This window comes from Pleurodeles waltl, chromosome 1_2 (assembly GCF_031143425.1).
Source record: "Pleurodeles waltl isolate 20211129_DDA chromosome 1_2, aPleWal1.hap1.20221129, whole genome shotgun sequence".
Taxonomy (NCBI): domain Eukaryota; kingdom Metazoa; phylum Chordata; class Amphibia; order Caudata; family Salamandridae; genus Pleurodeles; species Pleurodeles waltl.
Genome location: NC_090437.1, coordinates 513,864,058 through 513,891,639, shown reverse-complemented (window position 1 = coordinate 513,891,639; position 27,582 = coordinate 513,864,058). Strand labels below are relative to the sequence as shown.

The following is a 27,582-nucleotide window of genomic DNA, read 5'->3' as shown; positions in this document are numbered from 1 at the left end:
GAATTCTCTTTATCTACTCTTTCAAGTCACTACTAATACCATGGACTGACTCGATTAGCATCCTAGTCTGCAATCCTGTCATTGCTGACTGCTCCAAATTGCTGTGAATCGTTTTTGACAAAATAACCTCCAGATACAGATCAATACCCTCGTCAGACATGCAGGGTTTAATCTGCAACTGCTCTGAGGTACTTGGTTTAATCTGTGAATAAGATCTCTCTGCACTTCTCCAAACACTGGTGCTTTTAAGGACTGACTACTGCAAATCTTTTCTGATCAGTCTTCCCAAATTGCATCTCACTCCCATGATGGCAGTGTTCCATCCTGCAGCAAGGTTTGTTTCTGGCATGTTGCCAGAAACAAATCTTCACCACATTTCACCAGTACTTCTAACAGTATGACAGCTTGCTACTGAAGCAAGAGTTTTATATAAATATAGAAAACATGGACTATATCATTCACAATGCCCTATGGACCTCCATTTCAGGGTGCCTGCCAGCTTCCCTAAAGAAATGAGGTGGGGCTAGATCTTCATGTAAGGCTAACACACTGCTTCTTGAACTCTCAACTTTCAAGAAGGAACACACAATGGCACAATCCTTTTTTGGGTAGCTCTACCAGTCTCTGGAAACCCTTGCCTCCAGATTTCAGATCTTTTAACCTATATCTCCCTCCCTTTAATCAAGACTGAACTGAAAACCCTCCTCTTTCAAGGATACTTCTCTCTTGATTCCACTTAGATCGGCTCTGGATTGTTTCCGTCTGACAATTTACACATCAGGGTATGACCATCTCCCTGCTGCAGGACTCTTCTTCTTCTACTGAACTCCTCTTGTTCTCTGTCGCTTAAATACAGCTTCATCTCATCCACTATATCTTGCAAGTTCCCTACATAGTACCCTCCATCTTTCTGGACAAACACCACTTGAACGATCCTTCCATGAGATGCTGAAGGCTCTTTGATATTGACAGTGTTCGAGCTGTCAGTTTTAGGAAGGCCTCATCCCAAACATTTTGCCTTCACTCTTCCTATTTTGCTGAACTTGTTTTTGCTGGTCTTAGGACTCTGCACACTTTACCACTGCTAACTAGTGGTAAAGTGCTTGTGTTCACTCCTTTAAACATGATGGAATTGGCTTGCACTCAACTGGCACATTGTTTATTTGTAAGCCCTTAGTAGAGTGGTAAAACATGTCCCTAGGGTCTGTAAATGAAATGTTACTAGTGGGCCTCCAGCACTGTTTGTGCCACCCACTTAAGGAGCCCTTCTAAACATGTTTCAGGCCTGCCATTGCAGCCTGTGTGCAGTTTTAAACTGCCATTTTGATATGTCAAAATAAACCTTTTTGCCAGGCCTAAATCTTCCTTTTTAATACATATGTCACCACTGCACAACACGTAGAATGCAGTGTAGTTAAAAAGTTGGACATGCACTTTTACGTTTCATATGTCCTAGTAGTGAAAAACTCCTAAATTCATTTTTCACTGCTGCAAGGCAGGATAACACTTGTGTTACCTTATTACATTTAATAGCCTGTAACTTCCAATTGGGAGCTGGTAGACAGGTCAAGCTTGGTGTCTAAAGAACGGTAATGTAGGCCCTCTTTAATAGTAAAGTTGGTTTTTAATCACAATTGTGAAATTGCCAATTTTAGAAAATATTGACATTTTCTTGTCTTAACCAACTGGTGTCTGCTGTCTGTATCATGGGTCACATAACGAGGTTTAGTTGGCACTTGGTCTTTGTGCATTGCTCCCAGACAGTGAGACAAAGGGGAGGTCGGTGTTGGCAGGATGGGCCACTCTGAATTACAGAGGGGGAGGAGTTGTCACCTACACACTTGCTCATCACAAATGCCTGTCTGGACATTCTCACAAAGGGCTTGAGACTAGTCTATTGTGACCCCAGACAATTTTGGGCCAGAGCAGGGCGGCAGGAAATTCCATGCATCTCTGGGGGTGGAATCCTCTGGAAGGTTCTTCCACTTCAAAGTGATCCCCAGGTATAAATACTGGGCCAGGGAAGGGAGTCAGGAAATTTCAAGCACCTCTCGGAGTGGAAACCTCTGGAAGCTTCTTCCACTTCAAAGTGGGCACCAGGTATAAATATTGGACCTCAGACACCACCTCTTCAGTACGTCTGGACCTGTGGACTCTGCCAGGAAGAAAGACTGCTGTTCTGCTGGAAAGGACTTCACTGTGCTGTACTGCTGCTCTGAAGGACATGCTGCCCTGCTGTGGTGACCTGCTGCCAATTTTGGCTTCGTGAGAAGGACTGGGCCTGCAACGCTGAATCCAGGACCCAAGAGTCACTCCAATTACTAGTAGGCTAGCCTCCTGATGAGAAGGCTCAGGAACATAACAGGCTTCCAATAGCCTTCAACCCTGCACATAGACTTTGTCATCTGTGATTTCTACCCTGTCCAGTGGTGCCACCCCAGCCCCAGACCCTGGGAGTGGGCCTGAAGGTGCTCTGCAAACCCACCTGTGACCCAATTGCAAGCAGAACAGATGCACCACCTTTGATGCGTGGACTCTCCCAGCCCCAGAACTGTTGAAATGCTGAATAAATACTTCAAGCATTGACTCTAAGTTAAACCTGACTGTTTTATTCCAAGCTATCAGGGGGTTGAGCAGGTTAATTTGGGGTTTACTTGTGACTTCACCCTAACAAGGATTGTGGTTCCTGCTTGAGAGCATCCACTCCGCCCCACAACCAGTAAATCAATTTCTTATAGACAGGATAGGTGAAGTTGTGTATTTTTGCTTATCTTTCACATCTCCGTTGGTTTCTCTAAAATGTGTGTAACCGTGCAAATAGCTGCAGCTTGTGTAACTTTGTAACCTGCCATTCCACATGCAAATCTTCTGCCATATTTTACACTCATGCAATGTGATTCTTTTCCATATAAGCACTCTAGCCCCTTTAGGTAATGTGTGTGCTATGTAAAACTGCACACATAAACAATACAGAGATACAATGACTCTCCAGATTTTTGTTTATTTTTTTAAATAAGCTGATGAACTATTCTAGAATACTGAGTTAGCATTATAGCAAATATAGTTACTTCTTTAAGAAGCTGTAAAAAATGGGCAATATTAGTAATCACATTGGTGTCAAAACATCAAAGAGGCACATCCACATGCTATTGGAAGAGAAATGTAAATGGCATAGGCATGATCTCATAAAGTACATAGAATGTGCAAATAATGAAATATGTCTTTCTGTTTTCCTCTGTGCCAATCAAAAAAAAATTCAATGATTTCTCCTCTGTGGTCCATGAGCTGGTTTTTTGTTTTTCACTATATCACACCTAACAATGTTTGCAAATATTCTATATTCATGCAGTTTGTTTGCCACCATCTGTTCTCCTTAAACTTGTAAAGCATGTTGTCAACAAAAATAAATGAATCGGTTGTAGAGAATTGATCTTCAGAACAGTGCTGCACGGGGTACTATCCATCATCTCCCTATGTTGCCTGCATTAAAGTTAGTCACTTTATATCATTATCTCTATGCAGTCTCTATGCTGAATTTAAAGTGTTCATTTGTGATGAAAATTATTTAATCAACTACAAACGAGTATTTCATTTAAATTAGTTAAAGTGAAATATGCAAAACAATTATAAATCAAGGTTTATGTGAATAAGTAATGGAGAATATCCTCTAATAAATATAATAGGGTGTGGACGAGTGGAGTATAGAAAATGAAGCTGATATTATCCTCTGAATTAATGTCAAAAACAGATATCATTCTGGGAATTTGGGATTTCTCTGAAAGAATTGCAATGGCAATTTCTTAGAGCTGGATCATTTTGGTGGTGCTTCATTCTGCATTGCACAGTAGCTGCATAACGTGTTAGCACATACCTTTGTTAACAATGTGACATGCCAGTGATAGCGTTGTTTTCCTGAAGAAAAAGTTACTTACCTTCGGTAATGCAATATCTGGTAGAGACTCTATGTAGCCACAGATTCCTTACCTTTGAATTCCCTGGGGTCAGCTTCGAATCCGGAATCTTTTTGCTTTGCGCACGCTGTCAGGTGGCGTCATTCGGATCTGCGTGCATCGTCCAGCTCTGCGTGGCTTCATCAGCGTTGTTGGAGCCGTCTATGACATCACGGTCCCCTATAAAGGCACCACCCCAGTGCACATATGTCGCTTCTTTTATCCACAACACTTCCACACCAGAAGCGCAGAGTCATGGACAGAACCAACATTTGTCTGTGCAAAACGGCGGCCCTGAAAAGGGTAAGCTCTATACCTACGAGACATATCTGCAGAGAAGGGAGGCATGGGTGGGTGTAAGGAATCTGCAGCTAGACAGAGTCTCTACCAGATAATGTGTTAACGAAGGTAAGTAACTTGTTCATCTGATAGAGACTTCTAGCTGCAGATTCCTTATCTTTGAATAGATACCCAAGCCATAACCTCCTGGCAGAGGGCTGCGGATACTACTCCTTACACTAAAAAGTCCTGAAGGACTGAACGGGCAAAGTGCCCGTCTCGTCGTACCTGACTGTCCAGGCAGTAATGTTTTGCAAACGTGTGCAAAGACGCCCACGTTGCTGCCTGACAGATCTCCAGGACTGGTATGCCTCGACCTAGCGCAGTGGTGGTAGCTTTGCCCCTGGTAGAATGAGCCCGCAAGCCCTCAGGAGGCTGTTCATGGACAATGAGGGCACATCTTGATGCAGAGACTGACCCAACGCAAAATTGTTCGCTTCTGCACTGCCCGACCCTTCTTTGCTCCAAAGTACCCCACAAAGACTTGGTCATCCACCTGGAACTCTTTTGTGTGGTCAAGGTAGAACAACAACACTCTTTTTTCGGGTCTAGTCAGTGGAGTGGTTCCTCTTCCTTAGAGGCATGTTGTGGAGCAAAGAAGGTGGGCAGAGTGATGTTCTGACCTAGATGAAATGGGGTCACCACCTTGGGGAGGAAAGAGGCACGAGTTCTGAGAACCACCTTGTCTGGATGGATAGTGAGATACGGTGGCTTTGATGACTGGGTGTAAGGAAATGCCTCCTTGGCATGGTTACCACCTGAATTTATGCCTTTTGCTGATGCCAAGTTATGATTGAAAGTGTGCTGGGACCCTGCTAACCAGGCCCCAGCACCAGTGTTCTTTCCCTAAACTGTACCTTTGTTCCCACGATTGGCACAGCCCTGGCACCCAGATAAGTCTCTTGTAAATGGTACCCCTGGTACCCAGGGCCCTGATGCCAGGGAAGGTCTCTAAGGGCTGCAGCATGTCTTATGCCACCCTGGGGACCCCTCACTCAGCACATGCACACTGCCTCACAGCTTGTGTGTGCTGGTGGGGAGAAAATGACTAAGTCGACATGGCACTCCCCTCAGAGTGTCATGCCAACCTCACACTGCCTGTGGCATAGGTAATTCACCCCTCTAGCAGGCCTTACAGCCCTAAGCTAGGGTGCACTATATCACAGGTGAGGACATGTGTGCATGGGCACTATGTCCCTACAGTGTCTAAGCAAAACCTTAGACATTGTAAGTGCAGGGTAGCCATAAGAGTATATGGTCTGGGAGTTTGTCAAACACGAACTCCACAGTTCCATAATGGCTACACTGAAATCTGGGAAGTTTGGTATCAAACTTCTCAGCACAATAAATGCACACCAATGCCAGTGTGGAATTTATTGTACAATGCACCCAGAGGGCATCTTAGAGATGCCCCCGAATACCAAATCCGACTTCTAGTGTTAGGCTGACCAGTTTCTGCTAGCCTGCCACAACCAGACGAGTTGCTGGCCACATGGGGAGAGTGCCTTTGTCACTCTGTGGCCAGGAGCAAAGCCTGTACTGGGTGGAGGTGCTTCTCACCTCCCCCTGAAGGAACTGTATCACCTGGCGGTGAGCCTCAGGGGCTCAACCCTATTGTTACAGTGCCACAGGGCATCCCAGATAGTGGAGATGCCCGCCCCTCCGGCCACTGCCCCCACTTTTGGCGGCAAGGCTGGAGGAGATAATGAGAAAAACAAGGAGGAGTCACCCACCAGTCAGGACAGCCCCTAAGGTGCCCTGAGCTGAGGTGACCCCTGCCTTTAGAAATCCTCCATCTTAAGTTTGGAGGATTCCCCCAATAGGATTAGGGATGTGCCCCCCTCCCCTCAGGGAGGAGGCACAAAGAGGGTGTAGCCTCCCTCCAGGATAGTAGCCATTGGCTACTGCCCTCCCAGACCTAAATACACCCCTAAATTTAGTATTTAGGGGCACCCAGGACCCCAGGAAATCAGATTCCTGCAACCTGAACTAAGAAGAAGGACTGCTGACCTGAAAGCCCTGCAGAGACGATGGAAGACGGCAACTGCTTTGGCCCCAGCCTTACCGGCCTGTCTCCTGACTCGAAAAACTGCATCAGCAACGCATCCAACAGGGACCAGCGACCTCTGAAGCCTCAGAGGACTGCCCTGAACCTAAGGACCAAGAAACTCCCATGAGCAGCGGCTCTGTTCAACAAACAGCAACAATATTGCAACTCCTTGCAACTTTTAAAGGACTTCACTCTTCCCGCCGGAAGCGTGAGACTTGACCCTCTGCACCCGACGCCCCGGCTCGTGATCCATAGAACCAACACCACAGGGAGGACTCCCAGGCAACTGCGACCTTATGTGTAGCCCGAGACGACCCCTCGGGACCCCCACAGCGACGCATGCAGAGAGAATCCAGAGGCTCCCCCTGACCGCGACTGCCTGTATCAAGGGACCCGACGCCTGGACCAAGCACTGCAACCGCAGCCCCCAGGACCAGAAGGAACCAAACTGAACTTCAGTGCAGGAGTGACCACCAGGCGACCCTCTGCCTAGCCCAGTCGGTGGCTGGCCTGAGAAGCCCCCCTGTGCCCTGCCTGCACCGCTAGAGTGACCCCCAGGTCCCTCCATTAAATCCAATACAAAACCCGACGCCTGCTTTGCACACTGCACCCGGCCGCCCCTGTGCCGCTGAGGGTGTGTTTTTGTGTGCCTACTTGTGTCCCCCCAGTGCTCTACAAAACTCCCTGGTCTGTCCCCCGAGGACTTGGGTACTTACCTGCTGGCAGACCGGAACCCGAGCACCCCTGTTCTCCATAGGCGCCTATGTGTTTTGTGCACCTCTTTGACCTATGCACCTGACCGGCCCTGAGCTGCTGGTGTGGTAACGTTGGGGTTGCCTTGAACCCCCAACGGTGGGCTGCCTGTGCCCGTGTGACTTGTAAGTGTCTGACTTACCTCACAATCTAACCAATACTTACCTCCCCCAGGAACTGTTGATTTTTGCACTGTCTACCTTTAAAATAGCTTATTGCCATTTTAACAAACACTGTGTAAGATATTGCTCTGATTCAAAGTTTCTAACTTACCTGTGTGGAGTACCTTGCATTTTATGTATTTATTTCAAATCTTGAACCTGTGGTTCTAAAAATAAATTAAGAAAATCTATTTTTCTATATAAAAACTATTGACCTGGAGTTAAGTCTTTGAGTGTGTGTTCCTCATTTATTGCCTGTGTGAGTACAACAAATGCTTAACACTACCCTCTGATAAGCCTACTGTTCGGCCACACTACCACAAAATAGAGCATTAGAATTATCTAATTTTGCCACTATCTTACCTCTAAGGGGAACCCTTGGACTCTGTGCATGCTATCTCTTACTTTGAGATAGTATATACAGAGCCAACCTCCTACACAGGGCTTGCATCTCACTCACCCTCCTGGCAGATGTTATTGCGACTAAGAAGGCTGTCTTGATAGTGAGCAGCCGGAGGGGACAGTTATGCCAAAGGCTCAAGAGGAGCACACATAAGAAATGTGAGGACAAGATTTAACTCCCATTGAGGCATAATAAAGGGCAGAGGGGGAAACATATGTACAAGCCCTTTGAGGAATGTATGTACAATAGGAGATTTGAAAAGAGAAGGCTGATCAGGCAGCCGAAGAAATGCCGATAAGGCAGAATGAGAGCTCTTGAGAGTCCCCAAGGCAGAACCCCGCTGGGCTAGAGAAAGAATGAGGAGAAGAATATCCGAAAGAGAAGCAGAAGGAGGGTCAATAGACCTTTCTGTACAATTATATACAAAGCGTTTCCAACGGCAGGCGTATATCGTTTTAGTGGAGGGACGCCTGGCTGCCAAAGTAACGTTACAGACTTCAGGAGGAAGGTCAAAAGCCATCAACTGCCGCCGCTCAATCTCCACGCATGAAGGAGCGGAGTTGACACGTGCGGGTGGAGAACCTTCCCCTGCTGCTGCTACAGAAGATCCTCTCGAAGGGGCAGCCTGATCGGAGGATTGATGCTCAATTTGAGTAGCTCAGGATACCAGACTCTCCGTGCCCAATCCGGGGCCACTAGGATTACTTGGGCCCGGTCATTCTTGATCTTCTTGAGAACTCTGGGCAGAACTGGTATGGGCGGAAAAGTGCATAGAAGGCCTGAATTCCACTCGTGCCGAAAAGCGTCGCCGAGCAATTTGCCATCTTGGAAACTCCAATGAGCAATACTGATGACATTGTACGTTTTCTGTGGAGGCGAACAGATCTAACCAAGGCTCTCCCCACTGCTGAAAGAGTCCTTGTGCCACCTCCGGATTGAGATACCACTTGTGATCCGCTAGGTATCGACGGCTGAGTTTGTCCGCCCTGGCGTTCAGAGAACCTGCCAGGTGTTGAGCCACCAGGGTTATACCCTGCTGTTCCAGCCAAGTTCAGAGACGCACAGCCTCTTGACAAAGGGTCCACGACCCCACACCGCCCTGCTTGTTGCAGTACCACATTGCGGTTGTTTTGTCCATGAACACCTGCACTACCTTCTCTTTCACAACAAGAAGAAATGCTTTCAATGCTAGCCGGATCAACCGAAGTGCCAATAAGTTGATATGGAGCCCCGATTCCGCCAGAGACCAGAGGCCCCTGATCTCCACCTCTCCCAGGTGGCCACCCTATCCCAGAAGTGACGCATCTGTCACTACTGTGAGATCTGGTTGGAGAAGAGAGAGGAGTCTGCCTTTGACTCAATCTCAGTTCACTAACCACCACTGCAGGTGTTTTGCAGTTCCCTCCAAAATCTGAACTGTGTCGGTAAGATTTCCCTGATGCTACACCCACTGGAACTTCAGGTCCCATTGCAGAGCCCTCATATGCCATCTGGCATGCTTGACTAACAGGATGCAGGAAGCCATGAGTCCCAACATCCTCAGAGTCTGTCTTACCGAAATCTAGGATAGAGCCTGAAACATCGGTATTATAACCTGAATATCCTGGACTCGCTGCTTGGGAGGAAAAACCCAAAACTGCATTGTGTCCAGGACAGCTCCGATGAAAGGGAGCTTATGAGAGCGAGTCAGGTGTGACTTTGGCATGTTTATAGTGAACCCCAGTGAATGCAGGAGGACTGCCATATTCTGAAGGTGGGTGAAGAGAGCCTGGGGTGTAGGAGCCTTCAACGCAAGTCGTCGAGGTAGGGGAATACTGAAGTCCCTAACCTGCGCAGATTTGCTTCTACCACCGCCATCACCTTGGTGAACACCCGAGGGGCACTGGTGAGACCGAAGGGGAGCGCGGTAAACTGAAAGTGCTCGTGGCCCACCTTGAACAGCAAGTAATTCCTCTGGGCAGGCAGGATGGGGATGTGAAAATATGCATCCTACAAGTCCAACACTACCATCCAGTCTCCTTGGTCTAGAGCAGACAAGACCTGAGCAAGAGTGAGCATCTTGAATTTCTCCTTTTTGAGGAAGAGATTGACATCCCTTAAACCCAAGATAGGACGAAGACCCTTGTTCTTTTTCAGAATCAGAAAGTAGCGGGAATAACAACCACAGCCTACTTCCGACATCGGGACACTTTCTATGGCTCCCTTGGCCAAGAGAGATCCTCGCGGAGCAAGACTAAATGATCCTCCATCAGCCGTTCTTTAAATGGTGGGATACAGGGAGGGAAAGACTGGAAGGGGAGGGAATAGCCCTTCTGTATGATCTGCAAGACCCATTTGTCCGATTTTATGGACCGCCAGTGAGAGAGATGAAATTGAATCCTTTCTCCAAATGGATGGACATGGTATTGCAGAACCATACTAGGAGGGCTTGAGCGTTGCGGAAGAGGGGGGCTGGGTGGGTGGTCCTTGCACTGAATGATGTGAAGCCGGAGGATGGTGGCTAACCTCTGGTTGGCGTGGTACTCCGTCCCTCCCGAAGCCTTGAAATGGGCGATAGGCAGACTGCTGGTGAACAGGTGCTCAGAGGCCTAAGAATCTGGCCGTGGCTCTAAAGTCCTTAAATCGCTCAAGTGCAGAGTCTGCCTTCTTACCAAAAAGGCATGAGCCATCAAAAGGGATGTCCATCAAATTAACCTGGACATACCCCGAAAAGCCAGTGGTACGCAGCCAGGCATGGCATGGAAAGGCCACTGTCGAAGTAATCGCCCTGCCCAGTGTGTCGACTGTGTCCAAGTCACACTGGATGGTAAACTTGGCTGTATCTCTCCCATCCTTGACAGCTTGGATGAGAGTGTCCTGTATGCGCTCCGGGACCTGCGGCAGCACCTGTGCCACCTTATCCCATAAAGTATGGTAAAAATGGCCCGATAGGCAAGAGGTGTTTACTGACCTCAATGCCAGGCTGGAGGAAGAAAACATCTTCTTCCCAAGTTAATCCAGCCTCTTGGATTCCCTATCCGGGGGAGCGGAAGGGAAGGCACCATGGGAAGTGGAGGCTTGGACCACCAAGATCTCCGGGATAGGGTGTTGGGTGAGGAAACTAGGGTTGTTTGGAGCTGGTCGATGGCGGCGGCCAATTGTCCTATTCACAGAAGTCCCTGTCCTGGGTTAGGACATCCGTAAGGGCTTCATTGAAGGGTAACATCGGCTCCGAGGTAGCAACCCACGGCTGAAGCACCTGTGTCAGGAGATTAGTCCTGACTGGCACCATAGGCAAGTCTAGGTCCAAGACCTCAGCTGCCCTACGCTCCACCATAGCATATGTTGCCCCCTCCTCCATAGCCACAGTAGGAGGTGAGAGCATACCAGCATCTGGAGAAGTATCCAGTCCAATGGCTTCTCATACCAGTCCTGTTGCTCCAGACCATACTCCATACTCTAAAGGGTCCTCAGACCCCTCCCACTCCTCACCTGTGCCTGGCTGTTCATAATAAGTCTCAGCCACAGATCTGGGCCTAATCGACTCCATCAAAGTTAGACTCGGCATCGTATGACGTCATTCTGGCTCCGGATCATCAGGAATGAGGAGGGGGCTTCCACCACCAGTGGGCGCCGGTGGTGGAGGGAGCATTGACGTAGGTCCCGGCACCGGAGGAGGCCGACTGTGAGAAACTGGTGCCGGTCCGGATCCAGTATCTGATCCTGGGGTCCCCAACGGCGCTGAGGCCGAAGCCACCGGCGTCGAACTCGATGGGGACCATGCTGAGCCCGCGGGATCCGAAGACCCACCCGTGGGGTCAGCCCACTCAAAAACTAGGGCACATGGCTTCATAAAATTCCTTTATTTTGAGTGGGAGTCGAACCAGATCCCAGAAAAAGGGGGGAAATTTGAAGTCGGCCCTGGCAACGGCTCTGCGGAACTGTGCGCGGAACGTCGATGTTCCCAAGACGCCTCGTCTGCTGTTGGGCATGGCAAAGTCTCTTCTTCTTCTTGTGCCTCTTCCCCAGGGACCTCGAGTGGGATGAAGAGGACTTGGGGCTCCTGGAGTATTTCCGAGACCTCCTCCTTGAGTAGGACCGATATCTCCGAGGAGTTGTCCCGACTCGACTGCCGAAGTCGACTGCCAGGCTGCCATGAGCTTGAGGGACTGTTCCTAAAAGCTTTTGAGGCCATGGCCCAGCAGTCGGGGCACGACTTCAAGTCGTGGTCCCTGTCGAGGCACCAGAGACATACCTGATGGAGGTCCGTCACTGACAAGGCGCGATGACAGGCGTCACACGGCTCGAACCCCGTCTTCCTAGATGACATATTCCTCACACAGAGGTCAAAAATCTCTGACAAAATGCCGAAAAAAGGCTTGCTAAAAAAGGCAAAGGGTAGCTCGATCCCAGACCTGCGCTTAACCGGCGCAGATGGAAAATTACTGATGTATGCACACTGGGGTGGTGCCTTTATAGGCGACCGTGACGTCATAGACGGCTCCATCGATGCTGACGAAGCTACGCAGAGCCAGACAATGCACGTGGATCCAAACAACGCCACCTGACGGCTCATGCAGGGTATTGCTCAGCAAAAAGATTCCTGATTCGAAACTGACACCAGGGAATTCAAAGGTAAGGAATCTGTAGCTAGATGTCCCTGTGGAATATGAATGCATTGCACTAATAAAACACGAATTCTGGCTAACACAGAAATTCTAAGCTTTATAGTCCATCTTGTCTGTGACGATTGTTGCTAATGTGATGTATCACGTGGAAGAACTTGTATTTTCATGTTTCAGGAGAATAAAGTTTGGATCTATTTTTCTCATGCGAGACAAGGACCTTAACGAGAATAACAAAATGTTGCTTCAGTACAACTTCTCCAATTCAAGGTTGTACCTAACTATCATAGCGGAATCACAGACAATATAAAAAGTTATTTTACAGTCGGTGTCCGTGAGAATCTTCCTGTTGTAGAATTATGAGAGATTCTTAAATGTATTTTCTTGCATTTCTTGCAACTGTTTCACTTTGTTCAATTCTGATTGGTCTGCTTTGTGGGGACTGTGTTAACTGTGTTGAATGTTTGACGTGTTTTGTTTAGAACACTTTAAAGAGTGCTCTCTTTGGATGTGTGAAGGCCTTTCCTTACTGACCCTTGGAGGCAAGTCCGCGGTGGATTGCTCTCCAATTTTATACTTTGTATTTTACTGACCTGAATTTTACTTAGTTCTGTGATAGATTCTGTACTTTAACGAATCTTTGCACTCTGATCTATGAATTGATTTTGTCTATATTACTCGATTTGTGTATGACTAAATCTGAAAATAAACCTTTAGGGTTTAAGACTCCTCTGCCATTTTTTAAAACCAAATGAGTTTTATTTGCTCAAATGAAATAGTCATTTAGAATGCTTTAATGAGACACAGTGTCCGCAAGAAGCACCAAAATTCATGGATTAACACAAGTCCAGATGTACAATGACAAGAGCAAACGATTTGAACAGGGTTGTGTAGCACCCAAGCAGAGAGGAGAGGGTAGCTTGAGCAGGTGAAATGCCTATTTACGAATTCACAAAAATGGCATAAAGAACACCATTGCAGGATATAGCAATCCGGTGTTCCCTCCATAGTTTTATCCCTACTCTTGTGAGATTAAGGGGTCAAGGGAAGAATTGACCACACATTTTCAAAGGGTAAACCTCCCCTGTGCGGGACAGCTGGAGGAGATGGTCTGTCACTTAAATATTTCTTGACCCTCATAAAAAGGAAATTTGAACATTCATGTTTTCTAAATGTTTTATTATACTTTTTATTGGACACACATACTGCTTAGGATTGTCAGTATTCTGAATTAAATGTATGTGCTTTGCTGTAATATTGTTTCATTTTGTCTCTCTCTCTTTTTGATGAACTGACATATCTTGCTCTTCTTTTATTTCTATGTTTATTTGTTTCCCTCGGTCCCCACATAAAAAGTAATAAACCATGAAGAAAAAACAGAATATTTCTAGGTTCTTTCCATTGGTGGTGGAGTGTTTCAGCAGGAAGTTGACAGTTGTTATCTGTTCTATAATTACCCGACACTCTCACAAGTGCTAATTAAGCAAAAATGCCTGATGGCACACTGCCGTGATGCTGCTTGAGGGGCACATGGAAAAAAAGTGCTTTTGTATAAAAGGCATATTTCAGTGCAAATATATTTGCTCACATTTCACAATCATGGAATCCCCGAGAACATGTGTGCCTGTGACTGCAAAATATTGTTTTTTCTTCTCCAAGTTCAAATGTAGACGCTCTGGTGGAATGGTTTGCACTCCCGTGCATGTGGACCATCCGAATTAGAACCTGCCTCTTCCGGGTGCTTCAGAGTGGGAAATAGTTATCAAAACTGAATCTCACCATCGACTGTCCCGTGGCTTTCCACAGAGCCTGATCACGCAGACTCACTGCCAGTTTAACACGCTGAGCTGGTAGAAAGGCGACGAGGACACAGAGGCAGCTGTCTGGGACTAGGAAACACTGCTGAGGCAGAAGGAAAAGGTGTAACTGCATCGCACACATGAGAGTGAAGAGGTGCGTACCTTCACTGTGCACAACGTTATGTATGTTGTACAAACATCTCATCACAGAGTCTTCAAACTGACGAGCACCTCTCATCTCCATTTAAGCAGAAGAACTAACGAACCGCGCGCTCTTAGAAAGTATTACAACACATGAGAGAAACAAGAGGTACACTTATTTACATACATTACAGATAATGTATTCATGTCTTGGTGAGCACCTGTGGTTAAGAATGGTCTGAGGCATTTTCAGTGGCCATCAGCGCAAGTGATGATGCTGCACACATCGCATATCATCGTCAAGTAACAGATAGAGGAAAAAGGCTGGCAGTCAGCCAGTACTTAGAGCCCGTAGCAAAAAAACAAATTTGTTTGAAAGAGACTCTCTTGATGACTTTGATAAGAAATCACTACCTATTTTCGACTAGCGCATAATAAAGGAAGAGGTTAGAGATATTTCCTGCTTTCACACAGGTCTGAGGTGTACAAAGGAGAGCAAGATTTCAATTTAAAGGAGCCACAAAGGCACGCAAATTGTGGGCTGTGCAGTTTTACTTTTGTATGCCCAACTGCCCACTCTGAAAAGAAAGATAGAAAAATGCAGACTTTTGCCTTATGTCTATCTCTTAAATAAAATCTCATATGTCATTAAATGCCATCCCCTTGAAGCGTACTGAAATACATCAGAGATCGACACCTCTATGTATAAGAATACGAACTGTATAGCAAGGTGATGACAGAAATGTGGTTTAATCAGGATACTGCACTTTTCTGCTGTTTACATATATTTAGAGACAGCCGCTCATTAACTGCACTTAACAAACAACAGCACGAGGCTAATGCAGTTCTGCAAAATAATCCCGTCGGCATCTTTCTTAGTAAGGTGCAGCATTGTGCACAAGTCATCCAAATTTCTCTTTGAAAGAAAATGGACCGGCACTCCACCAATCTGCTCTCCAACATACCTGCCAAAACCCATTTGTAATGATGCGAGAATCAATTATCCAAAATAATCAGAATAGTACCAAAAATGGCTAAAGCATAGCTGCTGAGCAGAGGGTAGACCTTTGCCAATACTTGGTTAATAATTTTGGTAGGACTTAAGTGCAAGCCACCACCACCCATATCACTACCACCACATTTACCAACATAATTGCTCTTACGGTGCATTAGATCTTTGATATAAAAGTATTCAGAACCCTGTGCGTCCTTGACAGCTTTTAAAAGTGAAACTCCTGTGAATAAATCACAAGCAAAGCTATTGGCCTACTACAGAAGAGGGACTGGGTATCCCAAATTCTTAGCCTAGTTCTAGGCCATTCAACTCTGCAACATAGTAGAGTATTCCTGGACTGAATACGAGAAACACTGGTTCTTCATGGACTGAGCAGTCACAGGCACACACTTGTGGAAGGTCCCCTTCCTGAAGACATCACAAAGGGCTTTGGGCCCTTACTTTTCCCCAAGTACCAGGTTAGTGTTGAGGGCATGGTACAGTGTGGCAGTACATAAAGGTCTGACCTCATTTCCCTCTCCATTGACGCCTGTGATAGGTAATACGGATTTCATGCCAGGACTTGATCATGCTGCATTCGATCAAGTGGATGCCAATCTGCAAGCCACTTTTTGGGGTAGACAGTACTTTCCCCTTCAATCAGCTGAGAGAGTACTTTGCACTCCCAGAGACACAGCGTTTCCACCACCTCCAGGTTCGACACTGGCTTTCTCACCCTAACATGAGGGTGGGAGCCCAAAGATCTCTAACAATCTTTGAGAAGTGGCTCATCACAAAAACTGCAGACAAGGTTATGATCACAGAACTTACTCCATGCCTCTACGCTACCTAAAACCCCAGTGCAAAAACGAGGAAAACTTGAGCTGGGCAGACACTTCACACCCAATGAATTGGGTGAGATACATTATAGAGCTCCTCACACTGCAGGCAACTCGTTGGTTATTGAGACAGCCATTAAGATCATCACCTACTGGTAGCACATGCCTCCCCATATGCAGAAATGTTATACTACGTACAGTGCAGAATGTTGTGCCAATGTGAATCACCTGGCACATTACTACACATAGTATGAGAATGCCCTAAAATCACGCAATTTTGGGAACAGATCCTCAATGACATAGGCACACACCTAGACACACAATTCCCAAGATTTCCGGTCTACACAATTCCTGCTCAAATCCCGCAGAGGCCGATACATCGGCTTTGCATTAGAAGTGGCCTACTAAACTATTCTTGCACACTGGGGTACCAACACAATCCCTACACGTCTGTCCTGGCTTCACTGACTATGGCATATACTGTGGATGGAAAATATATCCCTAGTATTGACCTCCCAAGGTGACTCCTACAGAGATCTATGGAAACCACATATCACCCTGTTGTCCCAGGAGTTCTGAGAACTGATGGGCCCTCCAAAACTTGAGATTGCTTCGCCTTACTGACACTGTCGTACCTACACCACCAGGTATCACCTCCGAGGTACTACCTACACCAGATAGTTAAAACCGAATCACAGATGCTTGTGAGTACCCCAGGGGAGGGAAGGGGGGTGTAAGGGACAGTTCTTACTTGTTGTCTATGTTTGTTTGGCCCTTGATATAAGCATTGCTACTCTTACTGTCAGTTGCGTGATTATTCTTAAAAATAATAAAACAGATTTGAATTATAAAAGTGAAATTCCCCCCCAAAAATAGGTCACTGCGAGACAAAGTGTTTCCTGTTCTTTCCAAAATGTTATGCTGTGGAAAATAGTTAAAATTAAATTGCCAGAATCTGTTCTACTGTGAATAAGAAAAAAGCTCACTGTAAACGTTTAATGGGTGGATCATTTATTCCAGAGGGTGAGACCAACACAAGATTTTTCACATATCCATAATAGATAAAATGATGTTCAATTAGCATGATTCACAACACCATTTACCCTCCCCTGTTCAAAATATATGCCAGTATAGTGTACTATTAAATGTGAATAGATTTGATTCTATGGGCATAAAGATGGTGTTTCAGGGTGAGAACGCAGGAAGATGTTGGTGAATACCTACAAAATGGTGTATTTGTGGGTATTCGCAATTTCTTTTAGCCGCACTCCTACCATGTATATGGTCACAGATGTAATCCTATTAAGGGTTGGAGTAAATATTTATCCAGGGTAGGAATGTGGCAGAAACCCCCATTAAATTGGTGGGTGTAAGAGAGAAGAAGTTAATGTATGCCCATTAGTAAGTGCAAATTTAAGTTTGCTAAGTATTTGCACATGGATAAATGTTTATGCTGTACTTTTACAGATGTGCAAATATTTATCATCAAGAGTATTTCTGGAAAGGATGTGCAGCCTTCCAGGAGTACACTTGGAATATTTTGAGTATTATAAAAAAGCATAGCTATTCTACAATAATATGTATAACTCTATCAGAAAAAACGACTTTTTCTGGTCATTCGTCCCAATGTATCCAAATCTGAACATCTAGCATGGCTCTGGCCATAATGGACTTCTGTACTCATTCTAGGTTATGGTGTGCAGCTACATAGTGAACTATCACCCACACTTAAATTCTCAGGGGTGCTTATCAGTCATTGGAAGAGATTACATTACCTGTGGCGTTTTTCCCATCTCTATCCAGCCAGTACTTCAACAGCGCATGGCTCTGGTCTTGCAGCGAATTTGGATTTTCCACCCTTATCTGGTGAATTTGCTCTTCAGTGAAATCTAGTTCCCTTGCTAGTTCTGCAGAAAACAAATTAATGTGTTAGGTGTGCTTTCATTTATTTCTATTCAAGAGTAATTATGGAATAAATACTGAATTTGTGTCCCACTCAGAACTTCATTATCCTGTACATTACAGAACATTTTACATTACACAAGTACTTTCATTAATCTTTATAAAATGAACCAGAGAAATTAACTTCGTGAAGGAAACTATAGTTAAAATATTTCTCCTTATTTACTGGAATTCATCAAACAAGTCCATAACAAAATGTTTTTGTAAGTCACAGGAAGGTGCCACCTATTGTGGAATACCCACCAATTAGATGTCAATGTACCTTTCAATTGGAAGGGAAGGTTTTCATTTATGATATGGGATCAGTATTTTGGGGACTTGCCAGTGGTAGCAATGCATTACAGAAATGCTAAGTTCAGTATAACACGTTGTAGGAAGCTGGCTCTGTATATACTATATCAAAATGAGATATAGTGAGCACAGAGTCTAGGGGTTCCCCAAGAGGCTTGACAGAGGCAATAAAAGATAATACTAATGCTCTATTTGTGGTGGTGTGGTCAAGCACTTAGGCTTATCAGAGGGTAGTGTTAAGCATTTGTTGTACATACACAAGCAATAAGTGAAAACACACACTCAATGACTTAACTCCAGGCCAATAGGTTTTTATTTAGAAAAATATTCTGTTGTTTATTTATTTTTAGAACTACAAGATTCATTCAGCAGGTAAGTACATCAAATAAAAGGTACTTTGCATAGTAATACTTAGAACTTTGAATAGATTCAATATTGTAAACAGTTTTCTTTAAAATGGCAAAAAGCTATTTTAAAAGTGGACACATGCAATTTTTAACAGTTCCTGGGGAAGTAAGTAAAGTACAGTTTCTGAGGTAAGTACAACACATATGGGTTCAGTCTCTGGGGTATAGGTAGCCCACCGTTGGGGGTTCAAGGCAACCTCAAACACCCTGCACCAGCAACACAGGGCTTGTCAGTTGCAGATGTCAAACAGGAGCCAAAATACCGTGGCCGCCTATGGAGACAGGGGTTACTCCGGTTCCAGTCTGATTGCAGGTAAGTACCGACGTTGTCAAATGGCAGACCAGGGGGGTTTGGAGGACTACTGGAAGGACCCCAAGTAGGCACAAAAACCACACCCTCAGCGGCACGGGGGCAGCTGAGTGCATTGTGCAAACAGGGTGTCGGGTTCTCAATAGAATTTTATGGAGGGACCCGGGGGGGTCAGTTAGGCGCTTCAGGCAGAGTCCAGGGGGGCCTCTCGGGCAACCCACTGACTGGGCAAGGGTGAGGGTCACCTGCTGGTCATTGCTGCACCAGTGGTCAGTTTCTCATGGGCCTGGGGGCTGCGGGTGCAGTGTTTCGCCAGGCGTCGGATATCTTCATCCCAGGCAGTCACGGTCAGGGGGGTCCTCCGAATTCCCTCTCCAGGCGTCGTTGTGGGGGTGCAGAGAGGTCAGCCCAGGGTGGACACATCGTCAGAGTCGCCTGGGGGTCCTCTCTGGATAGTTGGATTCTCTGGACAAGGGCTGGGGGCGTCGGGTGCAGAATAGTTGGACTCACGCTTCTGGAGTGAGGTGAGAGTCCCTTTAAAGTTGGTTTCTTGGTCTTCTTTTTGGACAGGTCTGCTGTCCACAGGAGTTTCTTGGTCCTCGGTGGTGCAGGCAGTACCCTGGAGGCTGTTTAGGGGTCGCTGGTTCTGCAGAACGTGTTGCTTCTTTTCTTGCAGCTTTTTGAAGCAGGAGACGAGCCGGTAGGGCTGGGGCCAAGTCAGTTGTTGTCTCCTCTTCTCTGCTGGACTTTCAGCTCAACAGCCCTTCTTCTTTCTTGAGGTCATCAGGAATCTCAAGAGCTGGGTTCAGGGTCGCCCCTAAATACTAAATGTAGGGGTGTGTTAGGGGCAGAGGGCAGTAGCCAATGGCTACTCCCTCTGGGCAGGGGGGGCACATCTCTATCCCTATTGGTCCTAATCCTCCAAAGCAAGATGGAGGATTTCTCAAGGAGGGGGTCACTTCAACTCTGGTCACCTTAGGGGTGTACCTGGCTGAGGCAGTGACTCCTCCTTGTTGTTCTCATTATCCCTCTGGACTTGCCGCCAAAAGTGGGGGCTCGTCCGGGGGGTGGGCATCCCCACTAGCTGGAGTGCCCTGGGGCTCTGTAACACTTTGAGGCTCACCACCAGGTGTTACAGTTCCTGCAGGGGGAGGTGTGAAGCACCTCCATCCGAGACAGGCTTTGTTTATGACCACAGAGTACACAAAGGCACTCATCCCATGTGGTCAGAAACTCGTCTGGAAGTGGCAGGCTGGCACAGACCGGTCAGCCTTGCACTAGCAGTTGGGCTAACATACAGGGGGCATCTCTAAGATGCCCTCCGTGTGCATTTTTCAATAAATCCCACACTGGCATCACTGTGGATTTATTGTGCTGAGAAGTTTGATACCAAACTTCCCAGTATTCAGTGTAGCAATCATGGTGCTGTGGAGTTCGTAATGACAGACTCCCAGACCATATACTCAGTATGGCTACCCTGCACTTACAATGTCTAAGAGTTGACTTAGACACAGTAGGGGCATAGTGCTCATGCAGCTACGCACTCACTTGTGGTATAGTGCACCCTGCCTTAGGTCTGTAAGGCCTGCTAGAGCGGTGACTAACCTATGCCACAGGCAGTGGTTTGTGGGCATGGCACTCTGATGGGTGTGCCATGTCGACTTTGTCTTTTCTCCCTACTAGCACACACAAGCTGCAAAGCAGTGTGCATGTACTGAGTGAGGGGTCCCTGAGGGTGTCATAATACATGCTGTAGCCCCTGGGGACCTTCCCTGGCCGTAGGGCCCTTGGTACCAGGGGTACCTTTTACAAGAGACTTAACTGTGTGCCAGGGCTGTACCAATAGTGGAAACAAAGGTACAGTCTTAGGGAAAGAACAGAGGTTCTGGGGCCTGGTTAGCAGGGTCCCAGCACACTTCCAATCAAAGCTGGCATTAGCACTAGGCAAAACCTGGGGGGTGACCATGCTAACAGTGGCATTTTCCTACACACATGCATTAAGTTGGAGCTATTACCCTATTTTTCTTTCAAATGTGAAACAAAGATGGAGCTGCGGCTGTACCTCAACCTGTCTTCCATGCATACACTTCACTTTGGGATAGGGAGGTAGCTGCTGCTACCCGGTTTGCCTTTTGCTAACCCTGACACTGCCGTGGCTTCCTCTTGTCTCAAAGGACATGAAGACAGTGGCAGGAGTAGAAACTAAGTAGGGCTCTCTATGTCCTGTTTACTTTCTGCAGTTTCCTCTCCATGACCAGTCTATCATAAGAGACGGCAGCCAGGGCTCTTTGCCCCAAGGCCTGCAATTTTTACTGCCAACACTCCTGTTACAATATACTTAAATAACAAAAACCTAGGACTGACTTGTTCAATCATGATGCAGTGAACAATTCTTCACCCCATGCAGGTTCAAAGACTGTGCTTTCTCATTCCCAAGTAAATACTATTTTCTTATTTAAGAGGTATTCCTCGAATTACAAACCAGAGAGGGACCCACAGGAAATTTTGTCCAGGCTCGACAAAACAATCTAACCAGGCCTGCTCCATGACCTTATCATAGCACCTCTGGAACACCAAATATGAGACAAGTGTAGGGCAAGGTACAATCATGTGACGTAAGAGGAGATCACTGGTGAATAATATATACTGTAACGCCATACTGACAAGCACTGTCCATTATATAAGTGTCACAAGAATGTAAAATACCCTACCCCAGAAATTCCAGGAAATCAGCATCAATGTTTTTCATTGGTGCCATGTAAACACTAGATCATGTGTTATTTAAAGTTTATGTAATCACTTCCTGGAAGTCAAAATAAATGTCACTCTGGTCACAATATTGCTTTGGAAAAATACTATGGGCCTGATTTAGTGTCTGGCAGACTGGCTGCTTTGTTGTAAACATGACAGATTTCCCATCTGCCAAACTCTAAATCAGGCCCTATGTCTGAAGGTTCCCTTTTGACTTAAAAACTGTGATAAATGGTGATTACTGTACCAGTATGTGCCAAGCCTTGATGACTTTTGGAGCTTGAAAAGACAATGATTCAAAATAAGGTAGAGGCACTTACGTCTGAAAATCCACTCTGGCATTTAGTATATCAACCTGTTCATTTTAAATTGGCTTAACTAATGACAGTGTCCTAATGCTATTGCAATTCCTGATGCCATTGTACTTAGATTAACATTTTAATGGGGATTTTCATACTGCCCAGTTTGACTGCAGCAAATGCAGCTAAATATTATCAAAGACTAATAGTGAAAATTCACATGATTCAACTCTGGTATATAGATATACTTTTCAAGGGCATTTCACAAGTTTGTAGAATATATGCCAGGACAGCCTCATTCCTGCTCCTCATTTCCTTGACTAAGAAGAAAGTGAAGGTGCCAAGAGAACTTGTTATTTTTTTTTACAATTGGAGAATGTAAAAAATATATATTCTAGAACTGGCATTCTTCCAAACCAGCGAGTACTAAATATTCAGCAATACCATTTGTTGCAAATATATACGTGTTGTTTCAGACTGGGGCTTCCTTCTTTCATGAAATCGATTGCCATAAAAGTCCCTTTTAACTGTGACTCACTGCAGTCTTCTACTTCACCTTAAGCTATGCAGCTTCAGTGTAACTGTCTCAGAATATTGATGTCCAAGTTTAGAAGAGAAATGAATCTCTCGTTTTTCAGTTACAGATTTTTGCTGTTTGAGTCTGTACCAGTGTGGTGATGGAGATCCTGGATATTTTACATGTGGTAAATGTCTTTTTCTAGCATGTTGGCAGGCTACGTCTACTAAATACTTTATGCATTTCTTTATAAAAGATTAACTGCTGGAATTCTTCGGTTTTTCAATGAGATTTACACTTAATCAATTTTTGCAAAATTCACTGGTATTTCTCACCTAATCCACACTAAGACAATGTTTTGGGGAGATTGAAGCTTTGTTGAAGTGTAAGCTGTAAGTGGGTCTTCTGTTTTCAAGACATCTTGGAGAAAATTATGAATATATCATGTATGTGTTCTGTATTACGCAAGAACTTTAGAGCCTGCACCTAAAACAAAGGTTTTCAGTGTTTTACATTTTCTTAATCTGTATTGAGGTAAAGACTTGTGCTTACCCTTTTCCTATACTGTTTCGCATAGCCTAAATGAGGAAAAGATGCCACAGTGACTCATGGTGTAACTAGTTCTCTATATGTTTAGTAAGAGAATAGGTAGAATTAACCACTTTATTACTGGATCTCTTGAAGAAATGGAAAGTTTTCATTAAACTAACGTGGTCAAGTTGATAAATTGCTAACATTGGAACCTGGAGGCCTGCATTGTAACTACAACTTTGACATCTGGCCAAACACAATGTGAGTCTCGCCTATGTATCAAACTGTAAAAATGAATATGTGTAAGGTAAGTTATATTTAATGTATCGTTTAATTTACCACTGACCTATGTATACGCTTCATTGCCAATTACTATATTAATTTCCTTGTTATTATATATAGCATTTCTGATGTTAGTGTTTCACTTGCAAATACATTAATTAAAATAAATCTTTATTGGAAGATTGAACATTCAGTATAACACAGATATTGAATCTCTTCCAATATAAATTCAAAGTCATTACATTATAGATCATCTGGAAACAATATTTATATCTGCATCTTTTGTGTACTCTATTCATACTAATCCTACTAACCTTGTTCAATGATTTAAAACTGAGTACACAAGTTAGACTATTGAGTGATTGCTATTTAAATTGTTGTGTTGAATTAATCCATGTTTAAGTTGTACAAACTCCTTTTTCCTGTTATTTGAATTTGAGGGAAAACACATACATTTCAGTTTTCTTCCCCTTTTTCTCTCTTACTTTTCTTTCATTCATTCACTATCTTGTTTGATTGTCTACATTCAGATAAACTCTTCAGCTGTTAAAGAATTTGGTACCAGTTGATTTACTTCTAGCTACCAAAAGGAGACCCTGAACATTATGTTTGATCCCAGTTGTTTTTACAGCAATTGCAGAGAGACCCAGACAATTTGACTACAACCTACATGGTAAGTGCTACTCAGGGCTGCTTTCAAACTCTTCAGGCATTCGGGTACTGGTACCAGACATATCAAACCACATGAATGTGCTATTATAAGAAAAATTTATTTTTTGGCAAACAGGAGTACATGAATCATGTCAGACTATTAGCACTATATTTGGAGAGGGAGGACAAACTTTGGCCCACACAACATGATCTCTGAACCCAACTGATTTGTCTCTTCTATCACCTCCTATGTATTTTACCTTACCTTCCATAAATAACGTCATCAATAAGAGCAGCAATCATAGGACATCATGGATTCTTATCACCACTGATGTTTGGACAGAACACTGACACACATGTTCTAGAATCATTGCCCCCCCTCCCATTGGCAGGCAGCATGTACACATTTCCCCGTTGTTGAAATGGCCTTTCTGCAGGGTCACCCCCAAACTTTTTGCCTTCCTCCTTCTCTTTTTCTGACCTAATTTTTGCTGGCATTAGGACTCTGCGCACTTTATCACTGCTAACAGTGCTAAAGTGCATATGCTCTCTCCGTGAAAACATGGTGACATTGGTTCCTACCCAATTGGCTTATTTAATCTACTTGTAAGTCCCCAGTAAAGTGCACTACATGTGCCCAGGGCCTGTAGATTAAATGCTACTAGTGGGCCTGCAGCACTGATTGTGCCACCCACATATGTAGCCCCTTAACCATGCCTCAGGCCTGCCATTGCAAGGCCTGTGTGTGCAGTTTCACTGCCAATTCGACTTGGCACTTAAAAGTATTTGCCAAGTCTTAAACTCCACTTTTTCTACATATGTCACCCCTATGGTAGGCCCTAGGTAACCCATAGGGCAGGGTGCTATGTAGATAAAAGGCAGGACGTGTACCTGTGTAATTTATATATCCAGGTAGTGTAGAACTCCTAAATTATTTTTACACTGCTGTGAGGCCTGCTCCTTTCATAGGCTAACATTAGGGCTACCCTCATGTACTGTCTGAGTGGTATTTTCGGATCTGAAAGGAGTTGAGCATTTCCCTGCACTTAAATCCTTCTGTGCCTTACAATCCATGTCTGGCTAGGTTAGTTGACAGCTCCCTTGTGCATTTCACTCAAACAACCCCAACACTGGATGCTCAGTCACACCTGGACACATCTGCATACTGAATGGGTCTTCCTGGGCTGGGAGGGTGGAGGGCCTGACACTTACATTTGAAAGGACAGTGGCCTGCCCTCACACAATGGACTGCCAAACCCCCTACTGGGACCCTGGCAGACAGGATGGAACTGAAAGGGGACCTGGTGCACTTCTAAGCCACTCTTTGTAGTCTCCCCCACTTCAAAGGCACATTTGGGTATTTAAACGGGGCCTCTGACCCTACCAACTCAGACACTTCAGGACAAGATACCACTGGTGAAGCAACTCTGAACCAGAACCTGCAAACTGCCAAGAGGAACTGCCTGGCTGCCCAAAGGACTCACCTGACTGCTTTTCTACAAAGGACTGCTGCCCTGCGGTTGCCCTGCAACCTTGCTGACCTCTGGCACTGCTGAGAAGTGCTCTCCAAGGGCTTGGATACATCTTGGCTCCTGTTCCTTGAAGTCTCAGAGCCAAAACGACTTCATCCTGCAAAGAACTTCTTGTGTAGCGTAAATTAGATTCACAGCCTGCCAGAAGCAACACACAGCCTGCACCGTGGTGAGAAAATCACCGGACGCCAAACCGGAACGACGCAGCTCACGGGAACGCCTACCTTGCATCTCATTAAGGCAGGGTAGGTCTCCACTTCCAAAAAATGACTTTAACTCCATAAATTTGGCGCTAGACGGGTCTAACACCAAAGTATAAATATAGAGTTAGTTTTGGCCCGAATTAGAGTAAAAAAAATTACGCAAATTCAGTGCAAACAGAGTATAAATATGCCCCAGTGTCTCTCGAAAGTCCTTAGTAGCAGGAAGCTTGTGCAAGTTCATGTTCCTTTTGACCTGCATTGTTTTGGTTGTCAATACAAAATCCATAACATGAGGGTACCAAACTATCATTGTATTACTGTGACCCTGTAAACAAACTGATTGCCTTGGTACATTATTTGTAGTCAGTCGGCCAAATGGTACTTTACTCGCTCTGTGGATTTATGTTACTGGTCAGTCTGTGGGCATGTGAATGAAGTCTTTATTCCTTTCCCACAGAAGGTAGGTTTTAATAACTTTCTGACATCTAAAAACTTGAAATACTTGACACTTTTGTGCTGCATGATGCATGACAGATAAAAAGCAGAGACTTCACACTGGTCTGCCCATGCTGAATATACATGCCTCTTAATGTGGATCCCAAACTACTCCCAGAAGAATTAGCATCTAAATAGTGAAACAGCAAGTGATGTGACTCCTGCCAATTAATCCATGGACATTTAAACTCATGACTCTTTGGGATCTCTAGTCAAGCCAAGATATTTTTGGACAATGAACAAACATATATACACTAATAGGTAAATTACCCCAACAGGAATTGGGACGGACGTCCTTATCAAAGCCTGGTTTCTTTGAGAATTCTTCTTGATGTGTGTTTGCAAGTGGTATATGTGCAGCCCATGCAATGACAGTCAAGGCCATCCTTATGAAACATATGCAGTGACTGGAAAAAAACATTCACAAGCAGCATTGGTCTCAGCCAAATTTATTATACCATGGCCCCATGGGATGAACCCAGGCTCAAGCTTGATGTATCAGACAAACAATTCTACCCATCAACAAACATTATCAAACCATAAGCAACGGCAGGGAAAACTCATTTTTACAACTGAAATAAACTGTATGCATGTTGTGGGGTTGAATAATGAAAAGCAGCATATTGAGAGAGCAGGAATAAAGGAGTGAGGGTCATGTAAATGTATACCTGGTACAAGCGAAGGGACTCATCTTTTTTGTTTACTCAGATAACAGTGGGATGCCATTTGTCCAGACATGGACTCAACCTTGTAGGTGAACAAAGTAGTATGGAATAGCCCTAAGCCTCTTTAAATCTGTGTTATGATTGTTTGACATCATCCCTTCAGCATGGATGTTTTTGCATATGTTCTGAAAGACACATTTTGTAATGGAACATGTACGCTAACTCTTTAGTAGCTTCATACCATAACCTTTGCCATTTGTTCTTTGTTTATTCCCTTTATCATCTTCACTCTGTGAAGACATCAGGATGGAATTATTTAGTGTTATTGCAAATAAAGATTACCTGTCCAACTGAAGCCCAGGTGATCAGCAATGTGAGCTAGCCTCTCCTCCGTTCTTTCCTGGTCTTCCTGTGCACCTAATAATATCAAATGAGAAAAGTCATATTTTATCTATAGCAGGTCGGTGCATCTTAAACCGGGCCAGCTGACCGAGAGGTAAGAAATCAACTTTGTTTGTGGCTTCAGATTGATGACTTGTCTTTCCATTTCACAGAACAAAAAATCTACATGAAAATGGGTTTCAAGGGTTTGTGCTGTCTGTTCCCACACCTCTTTTATCATGCTTGATGATTCAAATTGCATGCAGGTCAAT

General features: G+C 44.9%; 1 protein-coding gene across 33 annotated transcripts in view; it reads right to left on the bottom strand.

Moving 5' to 3' along the window:
• ANK2 (ankyrin 2) overlaps positions 1–27,582 on the bottom strand; it is a 1,630,948-nt gene that overhangs the window by 128,172 nt on the left and 1,475,194 nt on the right. For all 33 annotated transcript variants that reach the window (XM_069241684.1, XM_069241892.1, XM_069241902.1 and 30 more), the window contains 2 exons: positions 27,272–27,346; positions 17,809–17,940 (listed from right to left, as the gene is read on the bottom strand). In XM_069241684.1, coding sequence (XP_069097785.1) covers positions 17,809–17,940; positions 27,272–27,346 — 207 coding nt within the window. The remainder of the gene's footprint in view (positions 1–17,808; positions 17,941–27,271; positions 27,347–27,582) is intronic.